General features: G+C 35.3%; 1 protein-coding gene across 1 annotated transcript in view; it reads right to left on the bottom strand.

The window, feature by feature from the left end:
- mTor (serine/threonine-protein kinase Tor) overlaps positions 1-15,468 on the bottom strand; it is a 126,821-nt gene that overhangs the window by 96,153 nt on the left and 15,200 nt on the right. The window contains exons 4-5 of the mRNA XM_089091039.1: positions 10,152-12,294; positions 1,562-1,743 (exon numbers count right to left, since the gene is read on the bottom strand). Of these exons, the coding sequence (XP_088947165.1) occupies positions 1,562-1,743; positions 10,152-12,294 (2,325 nt within the window). The remainder of the gene's footprint in view (positions 1-1,561; positions 1,744-10,151; positions 12,295-15,468) is intronic.

The raw sequence follows: 15,468 nt of genomic DNA, 5'->3' as shown, positions 1-15,468 counted from the left end.
TTACCAACATCATAACTTCCCGGGGGGTAGTTACCCTACCGAAATTTCAGCTTTAAATTAACCCTAGACACTACTAGATGGTGATCTTTACTTTTAACATCAATAACAGCACTCCTATATACCCTAGTATCTCGCATTGATCCTGCCAGTCTTTGGTTTACTATAACACACTCAATAAGGTTTTCTGTCTTACCATCACGTAAATACCATGTTAACTTATGAGCCATTTTATGACCAAACACCGTATTGGTTATAACCAGATTGTTAAACCTAAAAAATTGCAAAAATATGTATCCATTACTGTTTTCTTCTCCTACACCAAATTTACCTAGGCTAGGATACCATCTATTCCTATTTCTACCGACCTGGGTGCTAAAATCCCCTAGTAAAAACATTGATCCTGTCAGTCGTCGGTTTACTATAACATACTCAATAATGTTTGCTGTCCTACCATCACGTAAATACAATGTTAACTTATGAGTCATTTTATGACCAAACACCGTATTGGTTATAACCAGATTGTTAAACCTAAAAAATTGCAAAAGTATGTATCCATTACTGTTTTCTTCTCCTATACCAAATTTTCTTAAGCTAGGATACCATCTATTCCTATTTCTACCTACCTGGGCGCTAAAATCCCCTAGTAAAAACATCATATTTCTACCTGGGACCCTGTCTATTTTCTCCTGTAACTGTAAGTAAAATTCATCTGAGTCGCTAGTACCTCTGTCAGTCGGTTTTACAGGGGCATATACTACTATAGCTGATACCCTGAACTTTTTAGTCATAAAATGAGCAATTAGTATTCTATTATTAATACCTTCTCAGCCTAAACAAGACTTAGCAGCTTCATGAGCAGTTTAGCAGCTTATTCATCATGAGCCCTACTCCTTGCCTATATACCCCATCCTTCCTGCCTGAGTAAACAAATTCTATATCACCTAATTTCATGCTTCCTACCCCTGGGATGTGAGTTTCTGAAACTCCTAATAAGTCCAGTTCGAATCATCTGAATTCGTCAGTCAAAATGTCTATACGATAGTCATTTTTTAACGTTGTAGCGTTCCAAGTTCCAATTTTCATGTTCTTTAAATCATTGAAATTATTTTAGCCTCAGGAAAAGCAATGATCCCGAATACCAGTGCAGGATGGAGATCATATATCTTCTCAAGTCTACACCGAAGTGCTTAAGCTGGCTGAGAACCGGACAGAAAGGAGTCCCTAGGATCTCCAGTATGAATGAAGGCTTTGTGCAATCTTGGGTCCATTTTGGTCACAACATGGTTTTCAGCATGTATTTGGCGATGCTCTTTTATCAACAAGAGCCGAAATCCTGCACAGACAGTCTCAAGTCTATTACCTCCGACTCATTATATATTCATGCCTACAAACATTATGCTACTGCGGGGAGGCAGCCCATAGTAGATAAATTAGCTAGGAAGAGGTTATTCAGACCGAAAACTCCCGTCAAAACAGACCAAAAGAATTGTTTCTGAAGAAAACAATGGCGGAACTAATTATAACCCTTCAACACTAATATAAAATTAAATATAGTACTTACATTAACAACACTGGAATAATACTGTGATAAATTTGGGTCTTTCAAAATTTTCATCAGCGTGTGGAGAGCAATTGCTGGATAGTATTCGTCTAAGCCATTGCTACTAATAATTTCATGAGGATTAATTTCTTCTAGTTTTCCATCAATTGGTAAAAGAGGGATGTTTTCATACTCGTGAATTGCTACAAAAATAGAAGCAAATTATAAGGTATTTATCTTAGATAGCCTATTGCGCTACCTAAGTAAAGAGCGATATGGACACAATGTGTTATTTGTTTAGACAGGGCACTTCGTATCGAAGGAGTTGTCGTAGAAGCTTAGAAGACCCAGAATTTAACTCCCAATAATCAAAGAAACATTTTTCTACTTAATATTTTATTTTCTCCTTCTTTTTTCAACATCTATCCTTGATAATGCCAAAAATATCATTAAAAGGATAGACTTTTTATTTAATCAAATTGATATTGAGAATTAATTCTACAACAAAATATATATTTAATAATATAATTTTGTATAATATATTTCCATTTGAAATGTTTTGCAGTGCTGCGTGTTAAACGATTTTGGAATTTATAACGCCTCTGTTCTTTCTCTAGATTAATAAAACAAAAACTTTCCGAAAAAATAAGTTTTTCAAAGAAAAGTAAAGGCCATTTTAAACTTAAGCTCAGCAGATACAAATAACTGTCAAAATTCAAACTAAAAATGGCCATAAATTACTATTAAAAAATAAATGAAACGCAAAACGACCAGAAATTAAATAAACAATCATAGCAAAAACATACAACAAGTAATGATATAAATGAATAAATAGATCTTAAAGCGAGTAATGAAAATTGTGATTGAATATGAAGATCAAGCTTAAGACGAAAAAAATATTTATCTATTGAAGTACAAATGAAACTTAAAACGAACAGAAATTAAATAAACAATCAATGCAAACAAACATACAATAGATATTAATGTAAATTAATAAATAAATCTTTAAACGAGTGAAACTTAAATTGAATATGCAAATCAAGCTTGAAAAGAACAAAAATCACCACAAGCATGAGTTTGGGTATGACCTCCTTCTTTCACTGTAAAAGTCTAAAACCTACTGCGTCATTGACGCTTTACTGAAAACCAATTTTGTGACAAATATTTTCTTTTGTACTTATCTCTGGAAATAAACATAAAAATTATAGTAACATTTTGAACTGATGAGGTTTCAGCAATTAATATCATCATACATCAAATATTCAGTTTAATTTATCAGCTCTTTTTAAAGTTATTAAAGACGAATATAGTTTTCCTACAAACAAGTGATTGGATACTGCCTCTTTTCCTAACTGTAAATAAAAACCAAAAGCCTACTGCGACATTGGCGCTTAAATGAAAACGGATTATATTACAAATACTTTCTTTTCCAGTTCTTACAGCATTTAAAATAAAAATACAATTACAGCGAAATAATTTCTTGAACTGATGGATCTTTCAACAATTAATATCATTATACATCAAATATTCAATTTGATGTTGTTAATATTTTGCAAGACTGTTCAAGACGCATAGAGTATAACTTAAAACGCCTGTCCCTGGGCCCTGGGAGATTGTGTCGACCCTTGAGTTTCAATATCTGATGCTTGAACTATTTTTAACAAAATGGTCACCTGAAATTTTTATCTGATGGGTTTATCCATCCGATACGCTCAAAGGCGTGGAGGGTGGGAGGGTCTAGTTCCCCTCCGATCATTTTCATTCTGAGAAAATGAACTACAACTTTTAATTTCCATTCAAATGAACCCTCTCTGAAGTTTATACGAGTATACCTTCCATAAGAACCATATATGCCCCTAGAGCAATACTTACAACACCTGCCGAGGCCCTGGGGGGGGGGGGGGGGGGTATGTGTCGACACAGTAATTTTTCTTATCTGACCTTTGAACTATTCTTAACAAAATGGCTACCTCAAATTTTTTATCAGATGTATTTGGGGAGAAAGGGCTTGGGGGGCCAGTTGCCCTCTGATCACTTTTGACTCTTAAAAAGAGCTGGATTTCAATATCCAATCAAATAGCCCTCTCAGAAGTTTATACGAGCATCCCTTTCATACAAACAATATATGCCCCAGGTCATAACTTACAGCGCTTGCCCTAAGGGCCTGAGGGTGTGCGTCGGAACCTAAGTTTCGGTTACTTGATTTTTGAGAAATTTTTAACTTAATACCTATCTCAAAATTTTTATTCGATGCATTGGGGGAAAAGGGGCGTGGGAGGCTAGTTGCCCTCCAATATCTTTTGACTGGAAAAAACTTAACTAGAACTTTCAATTTCCAATCAAACGAGCCATCTCTGAATTTTTTACGAGCATCCCTTCAATAATAAGTTATGCCCCAGGGCATAACTTACAACACCTGCCCTCGGGCCCTGGGGATCTGTGTTGACCCCTGAGTTTCCGTTATATGGTCTTTGAACTATTTAAAGAAAATATATCTCATTGTTCGTATCAGATGGGTTTAAGGAAAAATGGGCGTGGAGGAGGGGGGGGCGGCTTGGTGCCCTGCCATCTCTTCTGACTCTTGAAAAGGGAACTAGAATCTTCAAGTCCAAATCAAAAGAGACCCCTCAAAAGCAAATAAAAACATCCTTCCCATAAGACCAATATATGCCCCCGAGGCATAGTTTACATTGCTAGCCCCTAGGCTCTGGGGGGTTGTGCGGATACCGAAACTTTTTTTAAATAGTCTTTGAATTATCTATAACAAAAAAGCCGTCTTAAAACTTCTATTGGATGCATTTGGGAAAATAGGGTTTAGGGGGAGGAGGAAGCTGGTTACCCTCCAACATCTTTTGACGCTTAAAAAGTGAACTAGAACTTTCAATTTCCAATCAAATGAGCCCTCTCTGAAGTTTATACGACAATGTTGTCTATACAAAACCTTATATGCCCCCAGCGAATAACTTACAACCCTTGGCCTGAGGGCTGTGGGGGAGTTGTCATCCTCAAAGACCGAATGTCCAGAACTTAAAACTACGTTTAATAAAATTGCTATCTCAAATTTTGATGGGATGTTTCAGAGGAAAAGGGGGGCGAGAGAGGGGGGGTTAGTTGCCCTCCAATCACTTTCGACTATTCAATGGGCACTATCCTATCGAATTTCCAATCGAATAAGCCTTTTCCGAAGCTTCTATCACACCGCCTCCTATAAAAACGTTATATGCCCCAAGGGTATAACTTAAAGCCCTTGCCTTGAGGGTTGTGGGGGAGTGTCCTTCTCAAAACATATTTTCTATCTGAAAATCAATTACGCTGAAAAAAATGGCTACCTCAAAATTTTGATTGGAGGTGTTTGGGGGAATGATGGGCGTGGGGGGGGGGCTAGTTGCCTTCCAATCACTTTCGACTATTAAAAAGGGCACTAGCCCTTTGAATTTCCAATTGAATGAGCCTTTTTTGAAGTTTCTACGACAACGCCTTCTATAAAAACCTTATATGCCCCCAGGACATAACTTAAAACCCTTGCCCTAAGGGTTGTGGGGGAGTGTCCTCCTCAAAAACATATTTTCTATGAGAAAATCAACTACGCTGAACAAAATGGCTAACTCAAAATTTTTATTGGATGTGTTTGGGGGACTGATGGGCGGGGGGGAGGCTAGTTGCCCTCCAATCACTTTCGACTATTAAAAAGGGCGCTAGCCCTTTGAATTTCTAATCGAATGAGCCTTTTTTGAAGTTTCTACGACAACACCTTCAATAAAAACTTTATATGCCCCCAGGGCATAACTTAAAACCCTTGCCCTGAGGATTGTGGGCGATTCTCCTCCTAAAAAACATATGTTCTACCCGGAAATGAATTCTGCTGAACAAAAAGCCTATCTAAAAAATTGGAGGAGTTGTGTTTGGGGGAATGCGGGGCGTGGGGGGGGCTAGTTGCCCTCCAATCACTTTCGACTATTAAAATGGGGCACTATCCATTTGAATTTCAAATCGAATGATCCTTTTTTGAAGTTTCCACTACAACACCTTCTATAAAAAACTTATATGCCCCCAGGGTATAACTTAAAACCCTTCCCCTGAGGGCTGTGGGGGTGTTTCCTCCTCAAAAACATATTTTCTATCTGGAAATCAACTACGCTGAACAAAATTGCTATATCAAAATTTTGATTGTATGTGTTTGGGGAAATGATGGGCGTAGGGAGGGGGGGGGGCTAGTTGCCCTCAAATCACTTTCGACATTGAATCTCTAATCGAATGAGCCTTTTTTGAAGCCTTTTTGAGCCTTTTTTGCCTGCCAATCACTTTCGACTATTAAAAAGGGCATTAGCCCTTTGAATTTCCAATCGAATAAACCTTTTTTTGAAGTTTCTACGACAACGCCTTCTATAAAAACCTTATATGCCCCCAGGGCATAACTTACAACCCTTGCCCTGAGGGTTGTGGGGGATTGTCCTCCTCAAAAACATATTTTCTATCTTGAAATCAACTATGCTGAACAAAATGGCTATCTCAAAATTTTGATTGGATGTGTTTGGGGGAATGATGGGCGTGGGTGGGGGGGGGGCTAGTTGCCCTCCAATCACTTTTAACTATTAAACGTGGCGCTATCCCTTTGGGTTCTCCGTCTCAGTAGACATTTTGGAAGTGTCTACGAAACAACCTGCTATAAAAATCTCATATGACTAAAGGGCGTATTTTAAAACCCTTTCCCCGAGGGCTGTGGGGGAGTGTGCTCCTCAAAAACATAATATCTATCTGGAAAGCAATTACGCTGAACAAAATTGCTATCTCAAAATTTTGATTGGATGTGTTTGGGGGAATGATGTGCGGGGGGGGGGGGGGGCTAGTTGCCTTCCAATCACTTTGACTATTAAAAAGGGCATTATCCCTTTGAATTTCCAATTGAATTTTCCTTTTTTGAAGTTTCTACGACAACGCCTTCTATAAAAACCTTATATGCCCCCAGGACATAACTTAAAACCCTTGCCCTAAGGGTTGTGGGGGAGCGTTCTCCTCGAAAACATATTTTCTATCTGAAAATCAACTACGCTGAACAAAATGGCCATCTCACACTGTTGAATGGATGGATTGTGGGAAATAATGTGCGGGGGGGGGGGCTAGTTGCCCACTAATCACCTTCGACTATTAAAAGGGCACTAGACCTTTGAATTTCAAATAAAATTAGCCTTTTTTGATGTTTCTACGACAACACCTTCATTAAAAACCTTACATGCCCCCAGGACATAACTTAAGACTCATTCACTGAGGGTCGTGGGGGAGTTTCCTCCTAAAAAAAATATTTTCTATTTGAAAATCAACTACCCTGAATAAAATGGCCATCTCAAAATTTTGATTGGATGTGTTTGAGGGAATGATGGGCGTGGGGGGGGGGCTAGTTGCCCTCTAATCACTTTCGACTATTAAAATGGGGCACTATCCCTTTGATTTTCCAATCGAATTAGCGTTGTTTGAAGTTTTTATTAAAAAGCCTTCTGTAGACGCCTTATGTGTCACCAGTGCATAATTTTTAACACATGCCTCATGGGTCTTGGGGGAGTTTCCTCCTCAAAAACATATTTTCTATCTGAAAATCAACAATAGTGAACAAAATAGCTATATCAAACTTTTGATTGGATATTTTTGGGGGAATGATGGGTGGGGGGGGGGGGTAGTTGCCCTCAAATCACTTTCGACTATTAAAGAGGGACTAGCCCTTTGAATTTTCAACCAAATGAGCCTTTTTTTTTTGAAGTTTCTACGACACCGCCTTCTATAAAAACCTTATATGCCCCCAGGGTATAACTTAAAACCCTTGCCTTGAGAGTTGTGGGGGAGTGTCCTCCTCAAAACATATTTTCTATCTGAAAATCAATTACGCTGAACAAAATGGCTATCTCAAAATTTTGATTGGAGGTGTTTGGGGGAATGCTGGGCGTGGGGGGGGCTAGTTGCCTTCCAATCACTTTTGACTATTAAAAAGGGCATTAGCCCTTAGAATTTCCAATCGAATGAGCCTTTTTTGAAGTTTCTACGACAACACCTTCTATATAAACCTTATATGCCCCCAGGGCATATCTTAAAACCCTTGCCCCGACGGTTGTGGAGGATCATCCTGCAGAAAAACTTATTTTTTATCTGAAAATCAGCTAGGCTGAACAGAAAGATTATCTCAAAATTTTGATTGGGTGTGTTTGGGTTAGTGTGGGGTTGGGGAGGGCTAGTTGCCCTCCAATCACTTTCGACTATTAAAAAGGGCGCTAGCCCTTTGAATTTCTAATCGAATGAGCCTTTTTTGAAGCCTTTTTGGGCCTTTTTTGCCTTCCAATCACTTTTGACTATTAAAAAGGGCATTAGCCCTTTGAATTTCCAATTGAATGAGCCCTTTTTGAAGTTTCTACGACAACACCTTCTATAAAAACCTTATATGCCCCCAGGGCATACCTTACAACCCTTGGCCTGAGGGCTGTGGGGGATTGTCCTCCTCAAAAACATAATTTCTATCTTGAAATCAACTACGCTGAACAAAATGGCTCTCTCAAAATTTTGATTGGATGTATTTGGGGGAATGATGGGCGTGGGGGGGGCTAGTTGCTCTCCAATCACTTTCGACTATTAAAAAGGGCACTATCCATTTGAATTTCCAATCGAATGAGCCTTTTTTGAAGTTTCTACAACACCTTCTATAAAAAAACTTATATGCCTCCAGGGCATAACTTAAAACACGTGCCCTGAGGGTTGTGGGGGAGGGGCCACCAAAAAAACATATTTTAAAGCCGGAAATGAACACGACTGACAAACCGGGCTCACGTCACATTTTGAGGGTATGTGTTGGGCGAACGGAGGGGCGTGGGGGGGGGGCTACGAGCCCTCCAATCACTTTCGACTATTAAAAAGGACACTAGCCCTTTGAATTTCTAATCCAATGAGCCTGTTTTCAAGTTTCTACGACAACGCCTTCTATAAAAACTGCCGCCAGGGCATAACTTAAAATTCTTGCCCTGAGGGTTGTGGGGGAGGGTTCTCTTCAAAAATATATTTTCTTTTTGGAAATCAAATACGCTGAACAAAATGGCTATCTCCAAGTTTTGATTGCATGTGTTTGGGGGAATGATGGTGGTGGGGGGGGGGGCTAGTTGCCCTCCAATCATTTTCGACTCTTAAAAAGGGCAATAGAACTCTCGATTTCCAATCTAATGAGCCTCCTTTGAAGTTTCTACGACGACCCCTTCCATATGAAGTGCCTCTGGGAAAAATAATAAATAATAAATAAATAAATAATAAAACATTGGAGCCGTATGGACTTGGGCAACGCTACAGCGTTGCCTCTGATTATACTCCAGGTTTTAACGACAAGTTCTCCAGGTTTCTCAGGACTGGGTAAATATTTAATATATAGAGTTGGTTAGGTTGGGTATTTAATATAATGCATTCTGGGCGGCCTGCTTTCCATGGTTCTCTGTTATAGTTTCCAAAATTTTGCAACTAAAGTATTATCATTTAATTATATTTAGGTATATTTCATTATGATTAACCTAACTTCACCTCTTGAGTGGGGTCGGGATAACACATAAGTACCCAAATAAATGAAAATATAAAAAGTTATAAATAGGGAAATACGTGCACGCTAGTCCGACACTGAGAGTAGTGAATAAGAAAATTAAACCGTGGGGAGGGTGGAATGAAAAAAAAAATTCCATATGATGCAATTTAGATGCCGTTAGTAAGAACAGGGCATTACTCCCCTTCCTCCCAGAAACAAAAGGATTCTACATCCGTGCCTGGTTCTCAGCTCTGAACAGTTTTACTTGTGGTCAGTAAGAGAGACAAAACATTAGTGTCAACCGCATTACTACCCGTGAATATAGGTCAGTTCAACTTGAAAACACTGGTATTTTGATCAAATACAACGGAATTCAAGACACAATATGATTGAACTTGGTTTTGTTAAACGCATGTTGGCTTGAAACAAAATATTTTTTTCCAGCAAGATCTGAGCTATCAATTGAAGTTGAATCTTAACACATATATTAATTTAATGATTAGAAGAAACACAAAAGCAAAATAAATCACATACTATTAGTTATTAGGTCCAATTGAAATCAAGGCCAAGTATGCTTCAAATCAATGTGTTCAGTTTATTTTAAGTTTTGTTTTTGGCATCAGTCTATGAACGTGGCTGATTGGGAGGCAAAAGAAAAGATGCAGTTGGATTTTAACATTGGTCGCTTCCGAAATCTATGTAAGCAATAAATATTGTTTTTCTCTCTAGGTACTACGACGTTTGAATGAATATATAAGTGCACGAAAGCAAAATTTTAGGAGTATACCATACAATTATTTGCGGCCATTGAGAACTGAAACCCTGGAAAAATTGATTGGAAAATATAAAGGCCCAGATTTCCGTACATTTTCAAGGAAGAATCTCTTAAACCAATGTTAAAAGCAGACCCCGTACTCTTTTCATGTGTTTTCGTGTATATTAGATTATGCTTGTTATTCAAAAGGACCTATTTCAAGTTTATGATCTGAAACACAATTTATTGGAAAAAACAATTTCTAGTTTCAGAGTTCAGCACAGGAAAAGGACAAATCTAGAAGACATAGGACATACCTGGAGAATAGATTTCCCCTACAATAATCTTCTGCTGATATGGATCAAGAGCGCCAAGTAGTCCCAATGATCTTAAAGTTTCCCTTCTAATGACATTTGATGGTTCTGTTTTCATAAAGTTCAAAAGCAGCTCCAGTAGCTTTGGATATTTTTCATAAGCTTCTTTGCCAACGATTCCAAGACTTTCAATGAGCTGAGATAAAACCCAAAGTGAAACTTGCCGCTTCATAGGCACTGCATTATCTTGTAGCATTTCCAAAAGTATATTAAACAGTAGGTTCTCCCAAGAGCTCATCTCGTTCTCGCTAACTTGAGCTAATTCTCCGATTGCAGTGAGGACACTAATGACAACACTAGGGTTGGTACTACGTCCCTGCAGTTTGGGAACAAGAACCTTTAGAATTGGTTCCATATAGGGTTTTATTAATCTTGGAGCACTTGATACTAGTCTACTGAGCATTCTCGCACCTTGATCTTTAGTCTTGCCAATCCCGCTATGCTCCAATTCAATAAGAATTTGAACAAGTGTCTTTCTAAGGGATGGCATGACATAAGCTGGATTCATTGTGCTCAAATTCCCAATCAAACTAATAGTCACTTCTCTAACTTCAAAAACTTCATCATTTAAAGCAATAAACAAATATGATAGGTTTTCAGCCTGAGCAAGAAATGGATAAAAGCTTTTATCCAGCCCTGTTAAGACAGTGAGTCTTATTTGCGCTTGAGGTTCTGTTATACCTAGCACTAGAAGTTTAGCAATTACTCTAGTAGCTGTACTATGCATGGTAGCGGATAGTTTGTGTCCAAGCTTAGCAATAAGTACAGCACTCAAAAGCTTACAGCAAGCACGTGCAGTTTCACGTCGTATTGCAAGGTCATCATGGCTCAATAGATTATCAGCACAAAATGTCAGAAACTGAAGAATCCAATGAGTTTCAAAGTCAAATCGTGCAAGTGTCCTTAATGCCAGTACAACCGAATCTGTATCATGAGGATACTCTTGACTATCAATGGCTGGTCGGCCATATCGTTGATAACCTGGAAACTTTAATGGATGCTTCATTATTATCATGGATAGCATTTGAAGCAAGCCATCGCTAACACTCTTTTTAAGAGTTGGGATTTCTGTCACAATTTCCTTCATACAGCTCGTAAAAGGATGTGATAGACCTACAAGAAATAAAGAATCCAAAATCTCTGACACTGATTGCTTAAAATCCTGTTTCAGAGCACGCGCGAGTAGACTAAGACAAACAAATACAGACGGATCTGTAAAAGGTTGTTTTCGTTTAGAACTTGGGTCCTTCATAGGAAGTTGCGATTTAATATAGTCCATAATAGATGGCAGATAAGATAATATTTCACCCTCAACAACAACACCAAGTATACCAATGGTTGCTAAAGTATTAGCTTTGTCTCTATCCTTACGGGTTAAACATCCAAGCAAATAATTCATTGTTGTAGAAAGGTAATTTTTACAGAAATGTTCACTGTCAAAGGCGGCAATTTTGGGCATTACTCTTAGTAGTGCACTCTGCACATTTGCATTTTTTACATTTCTTTGAGCAAGAGCATTAGTACATATCAAGTCATAATGCTCACCAATTATTTCTCTACAGGTACTGCTTTGCACTAGAGGGAACTTTGTCTCTTTATCTATCAGCACAGGTGCTTCTAAACAACTCAAGCTATCAGAATCAGGATGCGAGTCTTGAAAGAAACCTGATATTAACTTTAGATCTCTTTTAGGCTCAGATTTCACCTTACTTGGTTGATTGGTAATAGATATCTTCAATTCTTCGAACAACTTTTCTGCTGGTGAATTCGCTACTCGGAGGAGTTCAATCATAATCAATAAACAGCCATGTGTCCTATCATCCTTAGATATTCTATCTTTTAATATATAATCATCAAATGCTAACTGAGCCTCATCGTAGCACTGTTTATACCACTGTAATCTCTGAATTTCTCGGGCTTCACGCTGAGATGTTACAACCAACGCAGCCCGTAAAGCTTCAGCAGTTTTTTCTCGAACTAAGGCCTTAGTGTCTCTCATTGCAGTGAAAATAACGTCAAAAAAAACTTGGATTTGCTGGTAGAAGAAAGTTGGCATAAACATGGCAAGTTCTTTCAATGCAACTACCTAAAAGAAAAATAATCCTTATAATAGATTCATACCAATGCAATCCTTATATTATTTTTGGTATCTCACTGTAATTATAACCGTAGAATGATCAATATCCTGTATAACAATTAACTATGCCTGTAAATAACAGACATAATAAATATACTTTTTTAACTTTTTTTTAAGTAGACTGAAAATTAGGAAATAATTTTTTTCGAAGATCTATGAATACAAGTGGAAACAAGGGGCGCAAATGGATTAAGTTTTACAAAACAGAGATATTGAATTGGTCCAAGTTATAAATGCATAAATGAATAAAAAATCGGTGAGTTAACGAAAACCGAGTTAAATAGACATGTAAACAAGTTATGTAAAGCCTAATCCGTTTTGCACCCCTCATTTTCAGACAAGGTTCATTGTTTTCTACTTTATAGTCCCTTTTGAAAACGAGTTTTAAAAAAATCAATTAGTATTTTCAACGTTTTAGTCTACTGATTTGATTATCATGACAATGTATTTATGTTTAAGCAAATATTTGTACACTAAACATAAATCTAACTACTATGCCCTCTCGGTTGAGATTTGATCTTGACAAAACCTTAATGCAATGTTACTGGGTTCGTTTCATTAGTTTTACTTATTTAAAGCATAAAAAGTTTCAAGAAATATTGTATTATTGCACTGTTATCAAAAGTACATATATTGATATAATCTAGAAGTAATTGAACATTTGGAAGTGGTCAAAAATGGCTGACAAGTTTAACAAGTAATATGCGACAAACTACCATTCAATCAAAAAGCTGGTAAGTTAAGGAAAGCAAGTTAAAAATTCGATTACATATAAAAAAAAATTATCAGGTTGGCATCTACCGTGGCAGTGCTAGCATGATAGAAAATGAGTTCAGATTTTAGAAACCTGAATAACATTAAAAAATTTCAGATGTGTAGCTAATACGCTGTATCGGGATTCGTGTTATTACTAATACAATTTTTCTGTCGCAATGCTGCAAAAGAATTTTGAAGTTCTCATCAGAAAGTAAACTTTCATTATTTTTTTTTATTTACTCAAACATTTTCAAAGAATTGACCATTAGAAATGAATGAGCGCTTGAAAGAAAATATATATTTTAAAAGAATGTCTGTCCTAAGATTCGAACCTAGGCTGCCATGTCCACAGCAAGTGCCCTTACCTCTTTCCTATCAAGTCTTGCATAATAGTATTTGTTTTATACTTTTTCCTGTGCCCAGTTACCCATTTTGTACTAAGAGGGTAGGGAGGGAAGTATACAAGAGGAGGAATTTTGTTTTGTATTATTGCACTGTCATCAAAAGTGCAAACACTAATAAAACTTAGTGGTAATTGAACATACGGAAGCGATAGACAAATGGCTTTAAAATTTATGGGACAAACAAATTTAAAAAAAACAAGTCACTGAGTTGATAAATTAAAAAAAAACGGCTTTGAGAAATCCATTTCTTCTTAGGTACAAATACACCAAAGTCTTAAAACCAATAAACAAGCCTGGCCAGCTCAGTCAGTAGAGCATCAACACTCTTAATCATAGGGTCTTAGATTCAAACCCTAGATTTGGATTGTATTTTGCATCGGTAAAAGGGGCGATTATTGAAATATTTTCTTTTTTGGGTAAAAGTTACATTTGTAGCAAAAACAGATATTTGGGTAAAAGCAAAAACAGATATTTAACAATTTTACATGTGTAGATGGAAAAAGACTTCGATTAAGGGGGAGGGGGTTCTTCTCTTTAGAAATGAATATTTCCCAAGTTACCTAATTTCACATAAACCCTGCCACTGTCTGTTGGACGGACAAATCAAATTTTATCACCGAATTGAGCTTTAAAGTAAAAATGAAAATGATTTGAATGGTTTTACCTGTATATGGCATAGTTGCGGAACAACGCTAAGTTTAATCAGTAAATTTCGGTATATAGAGTTCTTTTTTTTACTTAGACAGTGTAAAGCACAGCAAAAGCGAGACAATTGCAATCCGTGAAGACCACAGGCCAGCGTGAGCAGAGGGATGCGAACAAAATGCCAGTCTTTCGATAGCCAAAAGTCCCAGTATATATATATATATATATATATATATATATATATATATATATATATATATATATATATATATATATATATATATATATATATATATATATATATATATATATATATATATATATATATATATATATATATATATATATATATATATATATATATATATATATATATATATATATATATATATATATATATATATATATATATATATATATATATATATATATATATATATATATATATATATATATATATATATATATATATATATATATATATATATATATATATATATTATATATATATATATATGATTTGAGATACGTTTACTGTATATGGCATAGTTTGGAACAACGCTAAGTTTAATCAGTAAATTTCGGTATATAGAGTTCTTTTATCCAACTTGAACAGTCTAAGCACACCTTAAAGCGGGAATAATTGCAATCCGTAGAAGACCGAGCCAGCGTGAGCAGAAGGATGCGAAGACAAAAGTACCAGTCTTTCGATGGCCAAAAAAGGTCCCACAAAATATATATATATATATATATATATATATATATATATATATATATATATATATATATATATATATATATATATATATATATATATATATATATATATATATATATATATATATATATATATATATATATATATATATATATATATATATATATATATATATATATATATATATATATATATATATATATATATATATATATATATATATATATATATATATATATATATATATATATATATATATATATATATATATATATATATATATATATATATATATATATATATATATATATATATATATATATATATATATATATATATATATATATATATATATATATATATATATATATATATATATATATATATATATATATATATATATATATATATATATATATATATATATATATATATATATATATATATATATATATATATATATATATATATATATATATATATATATATATATATATATATATATATATATATATATATATATATATATATATATATATATATATATATATATATATATATATATATATATATATATATATATATATATATATATATATA

Source organism: Artemia sp. Qi Xiang Cuo, chromosome 6, assembly GCF_049724085.1.
Source record: "Artemia sp. Qi Xiang Cuo chromosome 6, ASM4972408v1, whole genome shotgun sequence".
In the NCBI taxonomy this organism is placed as follows: domain Eukaryota; kingdom Metazoa; phylum Arthropoda; class Branchiopoda; order Anostraca; family Artemiidae; genus Artemia; species Artemia sp. Qi Xiang Cuo.
Note: the sequence above shows the minus strand (reverse complement) of the source record. Positions and strands in the feature narration are given on the sequence as shown.